The sequence below is a fragment of the Trachemys scripta genome, chromosome 1 (assembly GCF_013100865.1).
Source record: "Trachemys scripta elegans isolate TJP31775 chromosome 1, CAS_Tse_1.0, whole genome shotgun sequence".
NCBI classification, from domain to species: domain Eukaryota; kingdom Metazoa; phylum Chordata; order Testudines; family Emydidae; genus Trachemys; species Trachemys scripta.
The window spans coordinates 65,379,443-65,401,854 of record NC_048298.1 but is presented as its reverse complement, the minus strand read 5'-3'; the positions used below and the strand labels follow the sequence as shown (position 1 = coordinate 65,401,854).

Sequence of the window (22,412 nt, the reverse complement as noted above, 5' to 3'; positions counted from 1 at the left end):
TAATTTCATCTGGCCTGCAGCAAGTCTCCATGCCGTGGGCCAGAAGCCCCAAGACTTGGTGCCTCCCCATGGGGCTCGAGCCGTAAGCATCAGCTTACCCCACTGGAGGGGGAAGCTAAGGTTGCCAGGCCATTAAAAGTCCGGTTGGCTCTACGCAGCTCCTGCAAGTAGCTGGCATATCCCTGCGGCCTCTAGGCACAGGTGCAATCAGGGAACCGCGGCAAATGGGAGATGCAGGGGCAGCACCTGCGGGTGCGGGCAGCATGCACCTGGCCACACCTCTGCCTAGGGGCCGCAGGGACATGCCGGCTGCTTCCGGGAGCAGCGCTGAGCCAGGGCAGGCAGGGATCCTGACTTAGTCATGCTGCGCTGCTGACTGGGAGCCACCTGAGGTAAGCGCCACCTGGCTGGAGCCCACATCCTGAACCCCCTGACACAGGTTGGAACCCCCTTCCACACCTCAACTCCCTCCCAGAACCCTCCCCCCCTCCCCCCAGCTCTGAACCTCCTCCCGGAGTCTGCACCCTGCACCCCAACCTGCATGCCAACACCCTGTCCCAATCCTGAGCCTGCTCCCACATTCCAAACCCTTTAGCCCCAGCCCAGAGCCCCCTCCTGCACCTCAACCCCCTCATCCCCAGTCCCACCCCAGAGCCCACTGTGATGTGTCATTCCATGTTCTTTATGAAAATATGCTTTTATGGTTTGACATAACTACAATATACTTTATGCAAGAAATATCATTGGAAAGGTTGTGATTTACTGAATGTGATTATCCTATTTGTATGCATGTATCATTTCTGTGTCTGAAATTAGGAATATTGACTATGTATCTATATTTCAACTATATTACTTTGTGTGATGTCCTCTGCTAACACTTCAGGTACAACAATGAAAAATCCTGACAGTGATGATGGCCCATCAGCAAGAGACGATAGACTGTAAAAGAGCTTAGTCTTCCTGTGAATGTGTGGGTCATCCTGTGAAGAATGACTACAGAGGCCCTACAGAGGCATGTGACCAAGTCACCGGATACTGCAACCCATCTTGAATTCTGTACTTTTCCACAAGAAGCTGGGGTGGGGGTCAAACTAGGAAACAAAGGACTCTCACTTTAGGCAAATCTTATTTAAGGGTGGGTAACAGGGCCGGCTCCAGGGTTTTGGCCGCCCCAAGCAGCCAAACAAAAAGCCATGATCGTGATCGCGATCTGCGGCGGCAATTCGGCTGAAGGTCCTTCACTCCGAGCAGGAGTGAGGGACCATCCGCCGAATTGCCGCCGAACAGCTGGACGTGCAGCCCCTCTCCGAACTGGCTGCCCCAAGCACCTGCTTGGTAAGCTGGTGTCGGCCCTGGTGGGTAGTGAGGTAATCCAGGTCATCAGTTCTCCCCTGCTATCCTACCCAAGATGACTACTGGAAACAACTAAGACTGAACTGGGGGAAAGAACTGGACCCAGGCTAGAAGTGTGTCTGGCCTGTGAAGAAGATTATTAGAAACACATTTAGGGTGAGAATTTACATGTAACCAGTTTCTTTAGTGTATTAAGCTTAGTTTGCATGTTCTGTTTTATTTTCTTAGTAATGTGCTTTGTTCTGTCTGCTACCTTCTTAGCTACTTAAAATACACCTGTTATAGTTAAATTTATTTCTGGTTTACAATATAACCCAATTTATGTGATTTCTAACTTGGGGGGGAGGCATACCCTCCTCCACATTGAGGGAAGAGGCAGATTTCATATAATTTTGGGTTTGTACTCCAAGGTGGGGTGGACCTCTGCGTGCTGTGGCAAGCCCCTTAAGCTGAGCCGTCTCAGAGCGGATCTCCGTCTCTCTGTGTCTCTGTGCAGCTGGCTGTGGCTCTGCCTGTGTGCTTGGCTGGAAAAGGCTGGGGAGCCGAGCCCAGCAAGACCAGGTAAAAGGGGGCCCAGGCTGGCGGAATAATCTGCCTCAGTGGCGTCCCAGCACATGAGGTGACATCACAGGGGGTCCAACCCATCACACCCACATCCCTAGCTGGAGCCCTCACCCCTCCCGCACCACAACCCCCTGCCCCAGCCCAGAGCCCCCTCCCAAACCCTGAACCCACTTCTGGCCCCACCCTGGAGCCTAAGGGGAAGCCCTGAGCCTCTGCCCCCCACACGGGGCTGTGTGTGGCCCACAACTGATTTTTTCTGTGGGTCAATGGCCCCTCATAGAAAAAAGATTCCCCTCACCTGGTCTACGTGATTGTGTAAGCTTAGCATTAGTAGAATTTGAGTTAGCAGATCCAGGGTTTCAGGGTGTGCAGAAATTTAACTTTGACTCCCCCACTCCTCCCAGCTCTGGTAGAAGCTCACTCGTCCCTCCCTGCCTCCCTCCCCCCTGCCCTGGCTCCTGCAGGAGCTTACTCTTCCCTCCCTCCCTTCCCCCCACCCCAGCAGGAGCTCACTCTCCTCCCCAGGTGGCGGGGACAGTGAGCTCTTCCTGGCCAGTAGCCCCAGGGAGGAGGAGTTCTGTGCCCCCAATGATTATTGGGGAGGCCCATGCCCCTACTTGCCCCCCCCCCATTGTTCACACCCCTACTGGGTTTCTTAACCCAGTGCTTGATCGCCTACACTCATTTGTAACCCCAGGTTAAGAATTTTTGAATTTGGGGTCCCAATCTGGGGCTCCAACATCTACACTGCATTATGCAGGTCCAAGTCCCACTACTCATAGTCAAGACTTGCCAGTGGTCTCCCAAAATGTGGCCGGTTCTACCCCTTTGATCATGGTGCAGTGTGGGAAAACTTGACTGTCCACTGAACTTGACTATCAGAGGACAAAGAAAGTTAGTCCATGGGATTGTGGACTCTCATGCATGAGTCCAGTAGGATGAGTCCAATGTCTACACTGCAAAGCAATAGGCTTGAACCCTAGGTCCTGACTTGACTCAGGCTCAAACCCTCCACTCCCATGTAGTCCTGAGACACTAGGTCCAAGCGCTAGGTGAGCATGATTTGTGTGCAGACAGAAGTGGGATTAGACTTGAGCCTGAGTTAAAACCCTGGTCTTACACTGTAGACATACCCACGGTGGCCTTGTGCTGCCCCTGCATCAGGGTAGTTCTCCATGGCCCTTTATGACTCCTGTATGGCCCCTATACACTCCACAGAGGGGTGGGGGGGGACCAGAAATAGTCTATTGGTGTCCAACAGTAGGTTTTTTCCCCATTTCTAAGACCTAGCATTCTATGTAGGATCACAAATGTAGTGTAAATTATGCCTATCCGAGTTCTCTAAGTGTGACACATACTCTGCTTTCATGTCATGCAAATGTCTTTTTCATTGTCTATAAAACTAAGGTGATCTGCAGGAACCTACCTTATGTATTCAGTGTAGACACCAGTTCAAAATATAAAACATTTTTAAATTGATAATTGTGATGGGTCATGTGAGGCTAAAATGCTTCTATCTGAAGAAAAGTTACTTTAGTGGCTGAAAGTAATCTGCAGATTTGAGAGTTTCCGAAGATGCAGACTCTTACCCTTGTCCATGATAAAGAAGTGCACAGAATGACTCAGGATTTCGGGCTGTGCTCCCCCTTGGGGAATGATCCAATACAGCAGCCTTCAGCTATTATGAACTACACAAATGTAAATTAAACCAGGTGCCACGAGTTCCTAGGGACTGATACAGAAGCCAGTGGTCAGCAAGGCACAGGGAAGCCCTGGTAATGCCTGGCCATTCCTCAGCCTCTTCCCCAACATAGGTAATAGGGAGGAGCTGACAAAGCAGTTGATGTGCTGGCACTATACCCTCATAAGATCCCCTACGCTGAGGTGATCCTCCCTACAGTATAGGGCCACTTTGCACCAGAAGCACAAAGCAAAGCAGCCTCAATACAGAGGGGAATCTACGACAAGTTTATAACATGACTCTGAACTACAGGTAGTAACATATGAAGCAGTAATTTTTCCAATCTGTAAATGCTTCAAATATATATGAGTGATATACCTTACAGAATGTTTACTCCCCCCTGCCCCGCCCAGTTACTAAATTCAAACGCTCTATATAGCCCCTCTCCCTATTCTGAAAACCAAATAGAAGCAAGTCATCCAAAACAGTTGTGGAAAGTTTTTGATTGTTTCCATTCACTTTGATGATTACCCATCTATTAGAGCAACAACAATGCAGATGATATAAACAGAGGAGTTTCTTCTAGCAGCCTATCATTATAGTTCATTCTTAAGGTCTCTTAGGTTAGGCATATGTTGAAGAAAACCATGATTGAATTAAAACAAATAATTACTAAGGACTCATAATCAGCTTTAGATTTGGAATATTTAGGCATTACACAAGGTACGAAATAGGGACTTATAAACTGGCACTGATTTCAGAAAGCACAGTAAGAAACCTATCCATGCACTGTATTCATGCTGAGATTTGAGTGTACTGTGCTATTGTACCTTGTAACTATCCTAGTTTGAGGGCAAGCATTCTTTCAAATGCTTTGTTCTCCTACACCCACAATAATATGAATTTTATTTAATGTCCATATTCTTTGATTTGTGGCAGAACCTAGGTTTACAATAACCCAAACTGTTTAGAATATCAAAGCTTCTATCTTCCATCTATTTTAAAAACACGAATGTAGTGTATAAATGGGGATCAAAAGTGATTTTGGAGTGCCTCAGTTTTTGTCTCCCAACTTGAGAAACTGAATGAATTCATTCAATGACACCCTTTAAAGGGACCTGATTTTCGTAAAGTGCTGGTCACTCACCTGCTGAAAATCAGGTCCCTTGAAGGTGCCAAAAAAATGGAGGCCCCCCAATATTGCTAATTAATTTTGAAAATCTTTGCCATGATGCTTATAACTTGACTGGTTAAACAATATGAATAATTATCTAAAAAATTATTTTTTAAATTCTGTTATGGATAACAAATTGCCCTGCAACTAGGATTTAAAATCCAAATAAAATAATGACTTTATTTCACACTTACTGGGTGATCTGCATCCAGCTCAGAGCCATACATTAGAACTCTCTGCGAGCATTTGTCTAATTCAGCAATCTTCCTGGGGAACCAAGGGACACAATCAAGTTCTGTGGAAGATAGAGTAGAAATTGAAAATATTAGAGAGTAAGACTGGTGTGGTTCCTAAATGAAATATTTACTAATTTCTAAATAAAGCAGCTTTACCGTCTTCATCAGTCCAGATGTTTTCTGGTGGATTAAGAGTTACGATGTTAGTCTGAAACTTTAGCAACTGAATTAGTTCATTAAATTCTTTCTTACTGCAGTCAAAGTCCACAAAAATTTCTACCTCTGAATTCCTCCTCTTGGATTTTCTTGATTCAATGTGAACCATACTCACATGCTTCTCCTGTGGGAACATGAAACATTGGACTCTATACATAAACAATTAATTTAGAAAACAAAATCGGTAGCATGAATTTCTGTTAAATATATTTTAAAAGTAATAGAAGTTTACATTAAAAATACTCAGCTTACAACTAAATGCATAACCAGTGATTTGTAGTGTGTTAAAGAAAAAAAATGCTGCTAGGTTAAGGTAAAAATTGTTCTCTCTCATTAGATGACTATAATAACTATAATATTCACAGGGGATTGAAATGTGATTTACCAAGACCATCTTTTACAAAGGATGGTATGTTAATTGTTTTAAAAATGATAATGCAATGCTACATTGATATCAAAGATAGATATAAAATATTCAGTGCATTGTTGGTGTTAATTTCAGTATATTTTAGTTTTTCCAATTAAGAACACAATTGGTACAAGAAGCTGCATTTATTCAATATCTCTCTTGACAAGCTAAAAGAACATTTATTTTGTGATAATTATATTTAATTTCTCATCTATCTTTCTTGTACTAAAATTATGAATGACCTGAAATAAGAGTAACAAAATAAAAGTCCAGACCAACTGATTGTCTAGAATAATGACCCTAGCAAGATCTACAACCCTCAGTGAATATGCATGTCAAAATGGCTTAAACATTAATGATGCCTTCCCATGGTAGAACTCTCCCACCACAGCTGCTGATCTGCAAATGGGTGTTAAGAGGAGATTGCAAAGCATTCATAATGATTTCTACTTTTGCATGCATGAGGCACAAACCTGTCAACCAATCCATTACTTTTGACTACCTTCCTCCCCACCCATTAAAGGATGCCAAATCTGAAGAGGTCTATGCTGCTATCTACACTTGGCCCCTACACTATATGTATTTTCATTCTGGGTAAAATTCACCCCAGGGCAAAGGGCCAAGCATAAGTTTCTGCTAGTCCCTATGCACCTTCAGGGGCTTAAGTGGTATGCAGTTTTCCCTCTGGCCTTGGTTAATACATTTGCATCTAATACTTATGTTCACAATAAAAGAAATTTCCACCCTGATTACTAGTTGTAAACTCAATAAGATATTTCGGTACATGTATTCCGTATTGAATGCATACCTAGTTGCATTAGTGGCATTTCCCCTGGCACTATGCCTACTGGCACATCACAGCCTCACTCCTGTAACTGATAGCGTCTGGATGGCCTGCTGTGCTAGCACTCTGCCCATATGCAATCAACTGTATCAGGGCCTCAATGCGTATTAAGGCTTCATAATTCCCATTTTACTGCCTAAGACCCTGATCCAGCAACACACTTAAGCACATGCTTAACTTTAAGCACATGGATATTCCTTCTGGAGTCAACACCAACATTAGAGTCAATGAGATGACTCATGTGTTTAAAACTTAAGTTCAAGCTTTAGTGCTGTGCTGGATCAGGACCTCTGACAGCTAGAACTTTAAGCACATGAGCAGTCCATTCACTTACCGGGGACTACATATGTGCCCAAAGTCAAACACATGCTTAAATACTTTGCTGGATTGGTTAGTAATCAAATGGAAAGTGTTATTTCACATGCTTCTTTGACTTCAGCGGAGCTACACCAGTTTACACCAGCTGACAATTGACCCAAATGTCCCTAACCTTTCCAATCATTATAATGATTTGTAATATTTACCTGGAAGAGTCTGAGAGCTTTCACCAATCCACCAACTTCATTTTTCAAGGAAAACACTACAGCTGTCTTTCCGCTTTCAGAAACTGATTCACTTTTGCCGTTTCCTTTATTCCCTTTCTTCTCATCATTTTTACCAGAATTGGCTCTGTTTGGCTACAAGAAAGTAGATACAAAATACAATAGTTTCCAATGCGCATTTCTGAAAAATATCAAACATTCCTTTCACACAGACAGCTTTTGTCAGAAAACATCTGAATGAAAGTGATCCAGACTATAAAAAAGGTAAGCAGCATATTCAAAATCAGAAAAGGTAACAGGCAAATGTCAGAGACATAAGAGACCAATACAGAAATATGACACAAATATCATGACACCATTAAAGCAATGTTATTATGGGTAATAAACAAAGACTGGATGGAACAATTCCTCACCTGGCTAAATTGTTGTAGCTCTGACTGCAATGGAGCTGTGCCGATTGACACCAGCTGATGATCTGGCCCAGAATTTTGAAATTATTTGAATTGTCCGTAAAAGCCACAAGCAGAAACTTCATATTCTCTGTTGCACTAGATTTAATGTTGCCACCTATTTTTCATTGCTCCTAATGAACTAAAACCTATTCACTGATTATACAAATTTAAAAGGAAGAGATGTTTAGGCTCTGTCTATCAAAGAAGAAATCTGAATTAACTGAACCTTTTAAAAATGTGTTCCATCCAATTAAGTCTGACCTCCTGAGAACAGTCCATTTATCCCAAAGGATCATTTCCTTTTTTATTTTTACACTGTTGAGCTTCCCACACCTGTAAGATTCTCTTTGCACTGAATTTCCTTCTATATTTTCCAATAGTACAATATCCACAGCTTAAATCTTTTTGAGACGCCTCTAAGTAGTCCATCTATATCAAGAGCTTTAGTAATACTGGCCAAGATTCTCAAAAGTGACTAGCACTGGGTGTCGTGCTTGAAATACCTGAATGCAGACAGATCTTCAGAGGGCATGTGTTCTGCACTTTATGAAAATCAGACCCCTTTAAAAATGTTTCAGATGTTTGCAACCAAAAAAGCATGACTATCTTGGCCACTGTGTCCATTTCAGATTTTATTGTTCATTGTTTTTATCTCAAGAACAGAATTTACCAATGAACCAGCAATTTGGGGCGGGGGGAGCCAACAATACAGGAGGGCAGCTAACAAGGTTTGAAACATTAAAGCCATGTTCAAACTATTAAAAAAAACCCCACTTTTTTAAGAATATGTGGGAACCCTGAGGCAGATCACCTCCTTGTTTCCATCAGATCCTCCAGTGCAGCTGTGACAATTTACTCCAACTGAGGATCTGCCCTGAGTCCCAAACACAGTGTTCAAAAGCAGATTTAGTAAGATTCTGCCTAGTCCTCATTGACCAGGCACAGTATTTTAAACTTATTTTATGCTAAATCCTTTTAAAATTGGATCAGATCCTTTCTAAAACAAATCTCCATTGCTGACAACAAGGACTAATCTGTAATTGACACAGTTTCAGTACAGACAGTTCAGTGCATCTAGACTAACCATGCTGAATTGATTTAAGTTTTACCCTCAGGCTGTCCATACTAGCAGTGTCCTAAACCATTTAAGTTACAATATCCTCTGGGTTAGTAGCCTGCAATTCCCAGGTCAGTTCTCAGAAGCTAGGCATTCCGGAATATTTCACACAGCCACCATAAATGGTGGGAAGGTAGAGAGATGACAACTGACGTGTCTCAGCTTCTCTGAGTCCACATTGGCACTAAAGCAGTACAAGCTGAACCAGTTAAACTTTAACTCGTTACAAAACCAATTAAAAACTGTAGCCTATTCTAACCATTTTTTAGAGTTTTTGTAAATCATCTGGGGTGTTTTTGTCTGAGTGGACACAGACATCCTAGAGCAGTGATGAGCAACCTGCTGCCTACCGGGGTAATCCACTGGTGGGCCGCCAGACAGTTTGTTTACATTTGCACGGCCGACTGCAGCTCCCAGTGGCCATGGTTCACTGCTCCCGGCCAATGGGAGCTGTGGGCGGCAGTGCAAATGTAAACAAACGGTCTGGCGGCCTGCCAGAAGATTACCCTGACAGACCACAGGTTGCCCATCACTGTCCTAGAGGCTTTAACCAATTTAATTTCTCTAGTGATGACTTTGTCTGAGTGTCAACAACAAGTGCAGGTGCACAGTGCTCCGTGCAGTTTAGCAAGAAACTAGGCTCGCACACAGTGTTTTTGGCCAGTCAAAACTTGTTTGAATCCAGTTTATCTAGAACTTGTAGAAAGGGCCAAGTGGTTCAATAACCATGTGTGGGCCTAGTTCCCTATTTTATGCTCAAACTTTAATTAAAAAAAAAAAAAAAACACCACAGTTTTAAACAATGTTTGCCCCCATATTGGGTGATAGGATTGTCTGAAATCAATCCAGCTGGAACTATGTTTAGATTGTGACCACACTCAATGGTTAAAACAGTTTTATAACATGATTAAAAGTCAAGTGTAGACAGGGTCTGCATGAGTTTGCACTTATGAAATGGATCACCCCATTGTCTTTAGCTAGCGAGCCTCTTTTAGGCCCTGATTCAGGAAAGCACTCAAGTGCACGCTTAACTTGAAATATGTGCTCCTGAATTGGAGCGTTACATGTTTGTTTTTAATCTTTTTGTTATACTTAAACATTTTTTTCCCAATTATTATTTGGGAGATAGCTTATATGTCAAGCATGCAGCCTACATGTGCTTTGACAAAAATGCTATTTTTAATTTTGCAGTCTATCTAGACTTGTCTGTGTGTGTCCATTTTTAGAAGGAAAGTACAGAGAAGCATGTTAATTAACTTCCCAATCCTGAAAGGAGCTCAGCACCAATTGACTTCAGTGGGACATGATGGTACTCAGCACCTCCCAAGATTGAGCCCCCTGAGTTTCTGTAATTGTGTCAAGTGGATAATATCTGAAGTGTCTGCTGAAAGCCACCATTCAGCCTGTGAAAACTAGATGAGCTAATCATTATGAACATCATAGAAGAAACTGTGATATTGTGAGAATTAACCTTATTAGCAATGCAGGTTACTACTGTATGTGATTAAATAATGACTTGTAGATGTTTTTTCCTAATGACGACATATTATCAGGAGCAAGTGCAAATATTCAAGAAATCATGGAGTTAAAGCAGAATCCTAGTGAAGAGAGAAACACTAAAACATCTTATATAGGCAGTAGAACAGATTCACTCCATTTAGTCCATTTCCCAGTGATATCAATAATGCCAATAAAACATGTAGAGATGGGTTAAAGACAATGGGTTAAATCCACAGCTGGTGTAAAATGGCATAACTCCAGTGAATCCAATAAAGCTATGCTGATTTATACCAATTGAGGGTCTGGCCTCATATTTTCCACAGGAAAATATGTAACTGTAAACTGTAAATATACAACTCTTTCTCTTTCTCTCTCTCTCTGTTTTACTATTAATTATTCAAGTGTCAAAGTAGATCATTAATATGTCTGAATTATGTTAGCATTATAAATACAAAAATATTTATAACAGATAACATTTGTTTACAATCATGAAGCGGTTGGTGTAACGACGCTTTGAAAATACCAAAGTATCTGTTGGGTCTTCAGATCAGATTACAAAGATTAGTTTACATCTTTTGATAGTATTTTTACCTGAGGAGACATTTTTAGCTACATATTTTTCTATATGCTATTGCACCTCTGCCAGTCGAGGAATCAAAACTCTAATATTTCAAAGCCAAATATGCACACTGCATTAAAATGCTGGACTCTCCAATTCAGTGTAAATGTATCTGATTTGTAAACGATCTCAAAATAATTGGTCCCAAACCTGCAACTGACGCTGTGACGATAGACTGTGCTGTCCATGGAGCAACAATTGCAAGATCAGGGTCTATACAATGACTTAGGTATTTTCGTCTTATTGACTCTGATTCAACCAAACACTTAAGCACATGTCTAACTCTGAGAGTGCAAGTTAGTCCAAGTGACTTTGCTAGGACCACTCACACGGTTAACATTAGGCACACACTTACTAACTAGCTGAATGGAGACCAAACTCATTTACTATTGATTTTAGGAGTACTAAATATGGTGATTCGCTCTGATATTGCCTGTGGAATTTAATAGGCTTTTTGCTATATTTTATCTGAAGACACCATACAAAAGTACTAGTGGTGATTAGGACTAGAAGGAATTGATCAAACCTAGTTACAAATAAACTGAATGTCATTCGATATTTTTAATTATTAAAAAGCAAGACCAATATGTAGCTTTCAGGGTGTCCCCGAGATCGGTAAACTATTTGTAGCATTAGCTATCTGAATAAAAAATGACTTATTTAGAAGAATCTAAGAATAATATTATCTGCTTTTCCTCTCTATATTTGTGTTTATGTTATTTTCCTTGTATGCTTGCTTTCTTTATTGTTTTTGCTGTTATCACCAAGTGTCTTTTAATTACAATTCTTAAATATTGAAACAAAGAGTACAACAATTTTCTTTTCGAGAGTTCTCAATAACTTCGGTGGCTTTCTTTGGAGACCACGTACTAAAAACGGGCAGAACCTTTGACGCTACTTTTTGCATTTAAAAAAGCCAAAGCATTTAAAAAGCCCTAAAATACGGAGCACATGCCAGCCCACCAGCTGAGCACAAAACACACCCCAAGAGCGATGCAATGTTATTGTTTTTTCTCCTGCATATCTCTATAACATCATTGGATTAGAGGTTTACACTGGGTAAACACCGCATGGGAATATGTACATACTCCGAACAGTAATGGATAGAGTTTGGACGCACAACGTATGTTAATCACAGTCAATCATTATCAAGCACACGAATGCTCTGGGCAGTTGCAGCGTGACAGCCCGCGATACTTACTGTCAGGTTGCTGAGTCCTGGGTGCTCCCCGGGCACGGCTGAGTCGAGGGAGAGCCCTCTCCTGGCCCAGTATTTACTGGAGAACATCATCATCGCGGGCTGCATGGGGACCCGTGTGTAGTTTTCTTCCGCCACAGCAGGGGGAACCGACTGCAGGCAGCGCGCTGTGAGCTCTGCCCTGGCGGCGGCGGCTTTTATGCGCCTGGCCGGCAGCTGATGGAAGGCTGATAGGGAGGCTCCTGGGTGGCTGGTGGCGGCGGCGGGCGGATGCCAGCGCAGGTTCCCTGGGGCGGGAGCTGGTTCGCTCACGCGCTGGCTGCGCTGTCCCAGCCCGGAGGAGCGGCCGGCAGGAGCCCAGCAGGGGAGGGGCTGGGTTAGGTTTTTAGAGCGATCCTGGGGGTTGGCTTCACCTGCGGGCAAAGGGGCCCCAGCAATGCCGGAGCCGGCGTGACTGCCAGGCTGCGGCTGGAGCATGTCCCACTTGTGCCAGGAACCCCCGCCCCAGCCCGGGAGCGAGTGGGGCTGCTTGTGGTATGGAAACGTTCCGCAGCTGCTCACATCTCTGCTGATAGCCGGGGAAGCGGTGGAAGGAGCCCAGCGACCCAGCCCCCTCTGGGCTGCCTGACACCTGTGGGGCCCAGCCCCGTGCCAAGCTGCCTGGCAATCTAATACTTCTGTCCTGTCACTTCCTCCTCCAGCCCTATTTACTTCTGTAAAACACTTTTGTCCATATCAGTAGGATATGCGCCTAAAACATTAGTGAACTAATTGTTAGTTAACATTATGCTTGTCCTGAGGCAACATGAACAGAAGCCAGCACAACACAGCCCCAAGTCAGATAGGTAGTTCCTCCTTTGCTCAGACTGACATGGGGGGGAAAAGCAACAGAGTCCTGGGGCACCTTTAAGACTAACAAATGTATTGGAGCATAAGCTTTCGTGGGTGAATGCCCACTTCGTCGGATGTGCATCCAACGAAGTGGGCATTCACCGATGAAAGCTTATGCTCCAAGACATCTGTTAGTCTTAAAGGTGCCACAGGACTCTCTGTTGCTTTTTACAGATCCAGACTAACACGGCTACCCCTCTGATACATGGGGGGGGGGGGGGGGAAGAGACTTTAAAAACACAGCACAACAGCCTGAGTTGTGGCCTGCAGCCCTGCACTTATGATCTCCCAGGTTTCCCTCAGTTAATGCCAGCAATAGTGTTTAAACTAGAGCTGTAGAGGAATGGTACTCAACCTACTTCCTGTGTGCATAAAATCACAGTTGTTAGAGATGGGAAAGACCTATCAAATCTTTCAGAGAGCCATCCAATCTTGATTTAAAGGTTTCATCCTAATTCATCCTCCAGCTAGTGTGCATAATCATTCCCTACAATAAATTAACTTTATCGAGCTTCCAGGGACATAAGATCTGTCATTGAACATTCTGGGTCCTCAGGTGTTCTCTACCCTAGAAGGTCCATGGCTACAGTCCAACCCACACACTAGGCCTAACCCTGCTCACTATAATGATCACATTTAGCACTACAGAGCTTTCAAGGTCCACAGGCATTGCTAAGTAGGATCACAAGCAAGGCAGAACTTGTGGGCTGTGTTTATTGCTATTATCCCCATGACTCTCCTAAAGTCTATAGACCACTAACTACATTAAGGGTACGTCTACACTATCTGCCAGATCAGCGGGTAGTGATCGATCTATCGGGGATCGATTTATCGCGTCTAGTGTAGACACGATAAAATCGATCCCCGAGCACTCTCCCGTCGACTCTGGTACTCCACTGCCGCGAGAGGCGCAAGCGGAGTCAATGGGGGAACGGCAGCAGTCGACTCAGCGCCATGAAGATGCCGCGGTAAGTAGACCTAAATAAATCGACTTCAGCTACACTGTTCTTGTAGCTGAAGTTGCGTATCTTAGGTCGACACCCCCTCCACGCCCCCGTAGACCAGGGCTATCTATATGAGCTCACAAACTGTACAGGCACACCCAAGGATGTGCATAAATTCCATCAGTCAAATAGCCCCCATTTAAGCTGTGTTGGATCACAGAAACCCCCTTGGGAGCTGCCACCTGATGTGCAAAGATTACCCCTGCTCCTGTTTTCCCTGCCAGCTCAGAACTCCAGCACCCTGTCTTGCTGAGCCAGACACTCCCGTCTGCTCCAACACAGACCCAGGGTCTGAATCACTTGTCCCAGAGCTGCAAGTTTACCTGAAAACAGCTCACAGAAGTGTGCTTGTCTTTAGCACTCAGATGCCCCATTCCCAATGGGGTCTAAACCCAAATAAATCCGTTTTACCCTGCATAAAGCTTATACAGGGTAAACTCATAAATTGTTCGCCCTCTATAACACTGATAGAGAGATGTGCACAGTTATTTGCTCCCCCAGGTATTAATACATACTCTGAGTAAATTACTAAATAAAAAGTCATTTTATCAAATACAGAAAGTAGGATTTAAGTGGTTCCAAGTAGTAACAGACAGAACAAAGTAAGTCACCAAGTAAAATAAAATAAAATGCGCAAATCTATGTCTAATCAAACTAAATACAGGTAAGTTTCTCACCAGTTCCAGAATGCTCCTTTTACAGGCTAATCTCCTTTTAGCCTGGGTCCAGCAATCACTCACCCCCCCTGTAGTTACTTGTCGTTTGTTTCAGTTCCCTTCAAGTATCCTGGGGGGGTGGAGAGACTCCTTCCTTAGCCAGCTGAAGACAAAATGGAGGGGTCTCCCATGGGTTTAAATAGACTCTCTCTTGTGGGTGGAGACCCCCTCCTCCCTCCTATGCAAAGTCCAGCTCCAAGATGGACTTCTGGAGTCACCTGGGCAAGTCACATGCCCCTGCATGACTCAGTCTTTACAGGCCAAAGCCATTGTCCACATGGTATCTTGCATGTCTCCAGGAAGACTTCTTATGTGGATTGGAGCATTCCAAAATGCATTGTTCCCCAAGTGTTTCCTGATCAGGACTTAACCTGGCAAATTCCTTCCTAAAGAAGTTGACCAAATGCCTCACAAAGCTTACTTAGAAACCAAGCCAGCATACAGCCCATATTCTTAATCTCAAGTAGAAAATGATATATGTGTACAAATAGGATGAATAGATATAGTAGACCATAACCTTTACGGAGATATGTTACATGGCACAGACAGCACAAAACATATTCCAGTTATATCATACATACATTTATAAACACCCCCCCCATAAAGCCTTATGGGGTACACTGTCACATAAGGAACTTACAAAGTCAGTAGAACTGAATTCTGTAAGAAACTATGCTGGAATTATTAAACCATATGAGGCTGGTCCCAAAGGGAGTAAACATTGACCCACACAATCAAACCCCTCAAACAGAAAACTTTTTAAAGTAGGCAACATACAGAAAAATCCTTACACAATGAGTTTCTGTGCAAAAGAGTTTCTATAGAGAATTTTCTCCATGGAAAATTTCTATGCCAGGGATTTAGATGGGGATTTTTTTTCTTTTAGAAAGAAACTCAAGATGCAGAAGTTTTTCTTCATGGAAACTCAATTTTTCTTTTTATGTGAAAAATTGAAGATGGTTCAGAAAAGAGCCATACAAACTATTCCAGGACTGTAAAAGAACTGCCTGATAGATTTAAGGAGCTCATTTTAATTAATTTTGTCAAGGAGAGCTTAAGAGATGATCACATTCCATATGATTACCTAGGAAGGAGTACTATGGAAAGGGATCTGGGGGTCACTGTGGACCACAAGCTAAATATGAGTCAACAGTGTAACATCGTTGCAAAAAAAGTGAACATCATTCGGGGATGTAGCAGGAGTGTTGTAAGCAAAACACGAGAAGTAATTCTTCCGCTCTATTCTGCGCTGATTAGGCCTCAACTGGAGTAGTGTGTCCAGTTCTGGGTGCCATATTTCAGGAAAGATGTGGGGAAAGTCCAGAGAAGAGCAACAAAAGTGATTAAAGGTCTAGAAGACATGACCTATGAGGGAAGATTGAAAATATTGGGTTTGTTTAGTCTGGAAAAGAGAATACAGAGGGGACATGATAACAGTTTTCAAAGTACATAAAAGGTTGTTACAAGGAAGAGGGAGAAAAAAACGTTCTTAACCTCTGAGGATAGGACAAGCAGCAATGGGCTTAAATTGCAGCAAGGGAGGTTTAGGTTGGAATTAGGAAAAACTTCCTGTCAGGGTGGTTAAGCACTGGAATAAATTGCCTAGGGACACTGTGGAATCTCCATCATTGGAGATTTTTAAAAGCAGGTTAAACAAACACCTGTCAGGGATGGTCTAGATCAGGGGTAGGCAATCTACCAAAAGGCGGCACGCAAGCTGATTTCAGTGGCACACTCACTACCCAGGTCCTGGGCACCGGTCCGGGGGGCTCTGCATTTTAATTTAATTTTAAATGAAGCTTCTTAAATATTTTAAAAACCTTATTTACTTTACATACAAGGGTTTAGTTATATATATAGATTTATAGAAAGAGATCTTCTAAAAACGTTAAAATATATTACCAGCACACGAAACCTTAAATCAGAGTGAATAAATGAAGACTCAGCACACCACTTCTGAAAGGTTGATGACCCCTGTTCTAGATAATACTTAGCCCTGCCATGAGTACAGGGGACTGGACTAGATGACCTTTTGAGGTCCCTTCCAGTCCTATGATTCTAATAAGTACCTACATTGAGAGACTATATCTGATTGTAGAAGGCTCATTAATTTAGTGGAAAAAGCATAAGATTCAGTGGACTGGAAGTTGACACTAGACAAATTCAGACTAGAAATTAATCTTTGGAACAACTTACCAAGGGTTGCTGTGGATTCAAAACCTTTAAATCAAGATTGGATATCTTTCTGAAAGATACGCTTTAACTCAAACACCAATTATTGAGTTTGATACAGTAATTACTGACTGGGTGTAAGTGTGTGGCCTGTGTTATGGAAAAGGTCAGACTAGATAATCATGATGATCCCATCTAACCTTAAAAATCTATATATCAATCTTTTTCTATGAAGATAACTCTTCTATAAAGACCTCAGAGGTTTTTTTCTGCTTATACGTACCATGACTTCATTCCTCGGTTATACACATCCATTTGAAGGGGTGAAACGTAAAAGCTTTTAAGCATCCCAAGACGACATGAGTACTAGTATTGAGGATCATTGTACCTTAGACAAATAAAACGTGGATAATTTAAGTAAGTAGAACTTAATTACTCAAATTGTAATTTCGTCAGAACACCATGGTTGAATGTCTATGGTTTGGAGGACTACTATTGGAATTGTCTCAGGATTTGTTTTTAATCAACAAAATTAACAATTTTAGACCAAATCAAATATCCCATTTCACATGGCAGTCTTCTCTTGCTTTCGCTTCTTATTCTTGCTCTCTTCTTTCCTTCTTCCCTTTTCTGAAGCTTAGCCATAAAAATACTTTGAATAAAGAAGTTATTTTATATAATGTAAAAGAAACTGAACTATCAATGCAGTGGGATTTTTAAGTGTCAGAATCTCTGTTTTAAGTCTCATTCAAACATACAGTTTCCAGCTTTATAGTGTTCTCTAACGCCATAATGGGGCATGGTTACTACCATGTCAAAGGAAAGAGTGCCCTCTACTGAACCACCAACAGCTTTCTGCAGAAGTCTCCCATCCAGCTACTGACTAGGCCTAACATGGCCGAGAAGGACATTAACAAGATCAAAGCCTAAAATGGTATGACTATAAAATACATACAAATTGCAAGTGGGCGTCAGTAAGTATGGTACTGACTTCTTAGTCCAGCTTTACACTAGAAAAGTTTTATGGGAACAGCTATAGTGACAACCCTCTCTACCACAGATGCAGCTTATACCAGAAAAAAAATGGTATTGCAGTACCAGCAAAACTCACTTTTAGCTGGTGTAATTGTTATTAGGGCTTATGCCACTATAGAAATGTTGCCATACATAAATCCCCTAACCAACATTGCTATACTGGCAAAAGTTTCTAGTGTAGGCATGGCCTTTGTCAATCAAGCCACTTCTCCCCAGACAGGAAGAATGGCAGCAGGTTTAAAACAAATAAAAGGAAGTTCTTCTTCACGCAGCGCACAGTCAACTTGTGGAACTCCTTACCTGAGAAGGTTGTGAAGGCTAGGACTATAAGAGAGTTCAAAAGAGAACTGGATAAATTCATGGTGGTTAAATCCATTAATGGCTATTAGCCAGGACGGGTAAGGAATGGTGTCCCTAGCCTCTGTCTGTCAGAGGATGGAGATGGATGGCAGGAGAGAGATCACTTGAGCATTGCTTGTTAGGTTCACTCCCTCTGGGGCACCTGGCATTGGCCACTGTCGGTAGACAGGATACTGGGCTAGATGGACCTTTGGTCTGGCCCGGTACAGCTTTTCTTATGTTCTTATGTGGTTGAGGATCAGGACTGTGAATTCAAGTGTCATAGTTTCAATTCCCAGCTCTGCCATAGACTTTCTTGTGTGACCGTGGACAAGTCATTTAATCTCTGTGCCTCAGTTCCCTATCTGTAAAGAAGAGTAATACTTCCTTTCTCCCACCCTTTGCTTGTCTATTTAGATTAACTCATGAGAGCAGGGACTGTTGCTTGCTATGTATATGTAGATGGTCTAATTCAATCTCAGTTAGGTCCTGTAGTTGCTACTGTAAAACAACAACAAAAATGGTAACTCACCTTCTCATTATTAAGTCTGGGAGGAGCGGCAGGGTGATTGAGGTTTCCACTGACATTTCCCAGAGTGATGTGTATCAGTGTTGGTGGGGCCAGGCTGGAGCTATCAATATGCCTGAAGCCTCTACCATCCATATTTTGAGGAGCACCTTGTGAATGAGAGGGATTGGCGGGAACGTGTAAAGAAGATGGCCTCCCCATGGGAGGAGGAACGTATCCACGATGGAGCCCAGGCTGTGGTTCAGGAAGGAACAATAGTGTTGACACTTCCTGTTGTGTCACGTGGCGAACAGGTCCATCTGAGGAAAGCCCCACTGTTGGAAGATGGAGTTCATGATGTTCGGACGTATGGCCCACTCGTGGCCGTGAAAGCACCTGCTGAGACGGTCTGCCAACTTGTTCTGTACTCCCAGGAGGTACGATGCTTGCAAGTGTATCGAATGAGCTACACAAAACTCCCACAGTGTGAGGGCTTACTGGCACAGGGGAGAGGAGCATGCACCCCCCTGTTTATTGATATAGTACAGTGCCGTGGTGTTGTCTGTCATGACTGATACACATCTCCCTATCAAGTGGGCTTGGAAAGTCTGGCATGCCAGGCGCACTGCTGTAAGCTCTCTGACATTGATGTGGGGAGTGAGTTCTGCCTGAGACCAGAGGCCTTGTGTCTTGAGGTCTCCCAGATGTGTTCCCCAGCCCAAGTCGGATGCATCTGTCACTAGTGAGAAGGATGGCTGAGGACTGATGAAGGGGACCCCTGCACAAACTACCTGTGGGTCAAGCCACCACTGGAGGGAGTCGAGGATCGGGCAAGGCAGAGTCATGACCCTATCCAAACTATTCTGAGCTGGCCAATACACCAAGGTTAACCACGATTGGAGAGGCCGGAGTCTGAGCCTGGCTTGTTGCACTACATAGGTACAAGAGGCCATGTGTCCTAGAAGCTTCAGGCAATTCCTTGCTGTGGTGGTGGGAAACTGCCTGAGACTTCGAATGATGTCACCCAGGGCTTGAAACCTCACTTCCGGGAGGTATGCCCTGGCGTGTGTCGAGTCTAGCACCACCCCTATGAACTCTATCCGCTGAACAGGGCAGTCTCGATTTTCCCATGTTCAGGATAACGCGCAGTTCGTCGAACGTTGTTCTTATGAAGTTGACTTGCGCCTCCACTTGAGCCCTAGAGCGGCCTTTGATCAGCCAGTCATTGAGGTACGGGAACACCCGTACCTGGCATCTGCGTAGAAATGTGGCCACGACTGCCATGCACTTGGTAAACACATGCATAGGCATGCGCATGGGGTGTGCCGGGTGTGCCCAGGCACACCCTAATGCAGGGGTGAGCAAATAGCCCCCCTCACCTGGCGCGGCAAACCGTGGGGTCTGCGCTCCCGGGCCGGAGCGCCCAGCCGAGTGTTGCAAGCCTCCGGCCCCTCTCCCGCCTTCCCCCTACCCTGGAGCCATGCTGCCGCACGTGCAGTGCTTTGGGGGCCGGGGCTGCGCACTCCCGGGGGGCAGCATTTGGCTCCGTGGTGAGGCAGACACGCTCCCTGCTCCCCTGGAGCTATGCTGCTGCACGCAGTGCTCTGAGGGCAGGGGCTCCATGGGGAGGCAGGCACGCTCCCCCCGTCCCCATGCCGCCGCACGCAGTGCTCTAGGGGCCGGGGCTGCGCGGGGAGGCAGACACGCTCCCCACCACACTGGAGCCATGCCTCTGCGCGCGCAGCGCTCTGGGGGCCGGGGCTGTGCGCTCCCACGGGGCAATGTTTGGCTCCGTGGGGAGGCTAGGAGACTCATCTCATGGTAAGAGGTCCGGGGGGTTGGATAAGGGGTGGAGGCAGTCAGGGGACAGGGAGCAGGGTGGGTTGGATAGGGGGTGGGATCCCGGGGGGGGGGTTAGGGGTGGGGGGTCTCTGGAGGGGGCAGTCAGGGAGCAGGGGTGTTGGATGGGGCATGGGAGTCCCATCCAACACCCCTGCTCCCTGACTGCCCCCCCCAGAGACNTGGTGGGGGGGGGGGGGGTGGATAGGGGTCAGGGCAGTCAGTGGACAGGAAGCAAGGAGGGTCCTGGGTGGCAGTTAGGGTGTGTGTGGGGGGTCTCTGGAGGAGGTGGTCAGGGGACAAGGAGCTGGGGGGGCTGTCAGGAGGCAGGGGTGTGGAGAAGGGTTGGGGGAGGCAGGGAGCGGGGGGGGGGTTGTATGGGTTGGGAGTTCTGGGGGTCCTGTCAGGGGGCGGGGAGCGGTTGGATAGGCATGGGAGTCCCAAGGGTCTATCTGGAAGCAGGGGTGTGGATACGGGTCAGGGCAGTCAGGGGACAGGTAGAGGGTAAGGTCCTAGGGGGGCAGTCAGGGGACAGGGAGCAGGGAGACTTAGATACGGGGTGGGGTCCTGGTGGGGCAGTTAGGGGCAGGGGTTCCAGGAGGGGGTAGTCAGGGAACAAGGAGCAGGGGGGGTTGGGGGTTCTGAAGGGGGAAGTCAGGGGGCAGGAAGTAGGAGGGAGTGGATGGGGGCAGGGCAGGGGCGGGGTTCCCTGGGTGCACACCCTAATGAAATGGGCTGTGCACGCCTATGAACACATGAGGTGCCGCTGACAGGCCAAATGGAAGGACTGTGAACTGGTAGTGCTTGTTGCTCACCACAAACCTGAGGTACCATCTGTGGGATGGTGTAATTGCTATATGAAAGTATGCATCCTTCAAGTCAAGGGCTGCATACCAGTTCCCTGGATCCAAGGAAAAGGATGATGGAGGCCAAAGAAACCATGCAGAAATTCAGTTTTCTCAGGAACTTGTTGAGCTCTCGCAGGTCTAGGATAGGCCTGAGCCCGCCTTTGGCTTTCGGTATTAGGAAATACCAGGAATAGAAACCCTTGCCATTCTGCTCCTGAGGAACTTCTTCCACTGCTCCTAGCGATAGGAGTGCACCTCCTGTATGAGGAGTTGCTCATGAGAAGGGTCCCTGAAGAGCGATGGGGAAGGGGGCTGGAAAGGTGGGAGGGCAGAGAATTGGAAGGAGTATCCCTTCTCTACCGTGCGGAGCACCTAGCAGTCTGATGTGATACGGGCCCACGTAGGGTAGAAAGGGGATAGTTGGGACAAGAAGGTAAGGCGGGTTGGGATCCAGTCCAAGTTCTGGTGCACCATCCTCATTCGCACCTTCAAAAGGCCTGCTTCTGGCCAGATGAAGGTTTGGACGGGCCAGAGCCCTGGCCTGAGGACAGGTGCAGCCTCTTCCTGCCACTCCTGTTTCTCCTCCATGAGCCGTCCTGCGGTTCTGTGGTTGGTAGATCTGTGAAGGAGATTTGAATGTGGCTCTCGAGTCTTTTAGGCTATGTAGCCTTTTATCCATCTTATCGGAAAACAGGGTACCACCCTCAAAGGGGAGATCCTGAATGGTCTGCTGGACCTTGTATGGCAGATCTGATACGGGGAGCCAGTAGCCCCTTCTCATGGCAATTCCGGTAGACATCACCCGAGTAGCCACATCAGCCCTGTCCAGAGCGGCCTGCAACGAAGCTCGGGAAATGAGCTGGCCCTCCTCCACCAGGGCTGAGAATTCAGCATGGGAGTCCTACGGCAGCAGCTCTGCAAACTTTACCATTGCCCCGCATGTATTGTAGCAGTACCTGCTGACAATGGCCTGCTGATTAGAAATGCAGAGCTGCAAGTTGCCAGTGGAGTAGACTTCTCTACCAAAAAAGTAGAGTCGTTTTGCCTCCCAGTTCTTTGGGGACGGGCTGTGGTAGCCCTGGCGCTTGCGTTAGTTAGCAACATCCATGACCAAGGAATCTGGTGGAGGACGGGTATACAAGTACTTGTAGCCCC

General features: G+C 45.3%; 1 protein-coding gene across 1 annotated transcript in view; it reads right to left on the bottom strand.

Moving 5' to 3' along the window:
- TPH2 (tryptophan hydroxylase 2) overlaps window positions 1-12,109 on the bottom strand; it is a 74,283-nt gene extending 62,174 nt beyond the window's left edge. Inside the window, exons 1-4 of the mRNA XM_034771568.1 lie at window positions 11,909-12,109; window positions 7,002-7,154; window positions 5,165-5,348; window positions 4,967-5,067 (exon numbers count right to left, since the gene is read on the bottom strand). Coding sequence (XP_034627459.1) covers window positions 4,967-5,067; window positions 5,165-5,348; window positions 7,002-7,154; window positions 11,909-12,013 — 543 coding nt within the window. The 5' untranslated portion in view covers window positions 12,014-12,109. The remainder of the gene's footprint in view (window positions 1-4,966; window positions 5,068-5,164; window positions 5,349-7,001; window positions 7,155-11,908) is intronic.
- Between the last annotated feature and the right edge of the window lie 10,303 nt (window positions 12,110-22,412).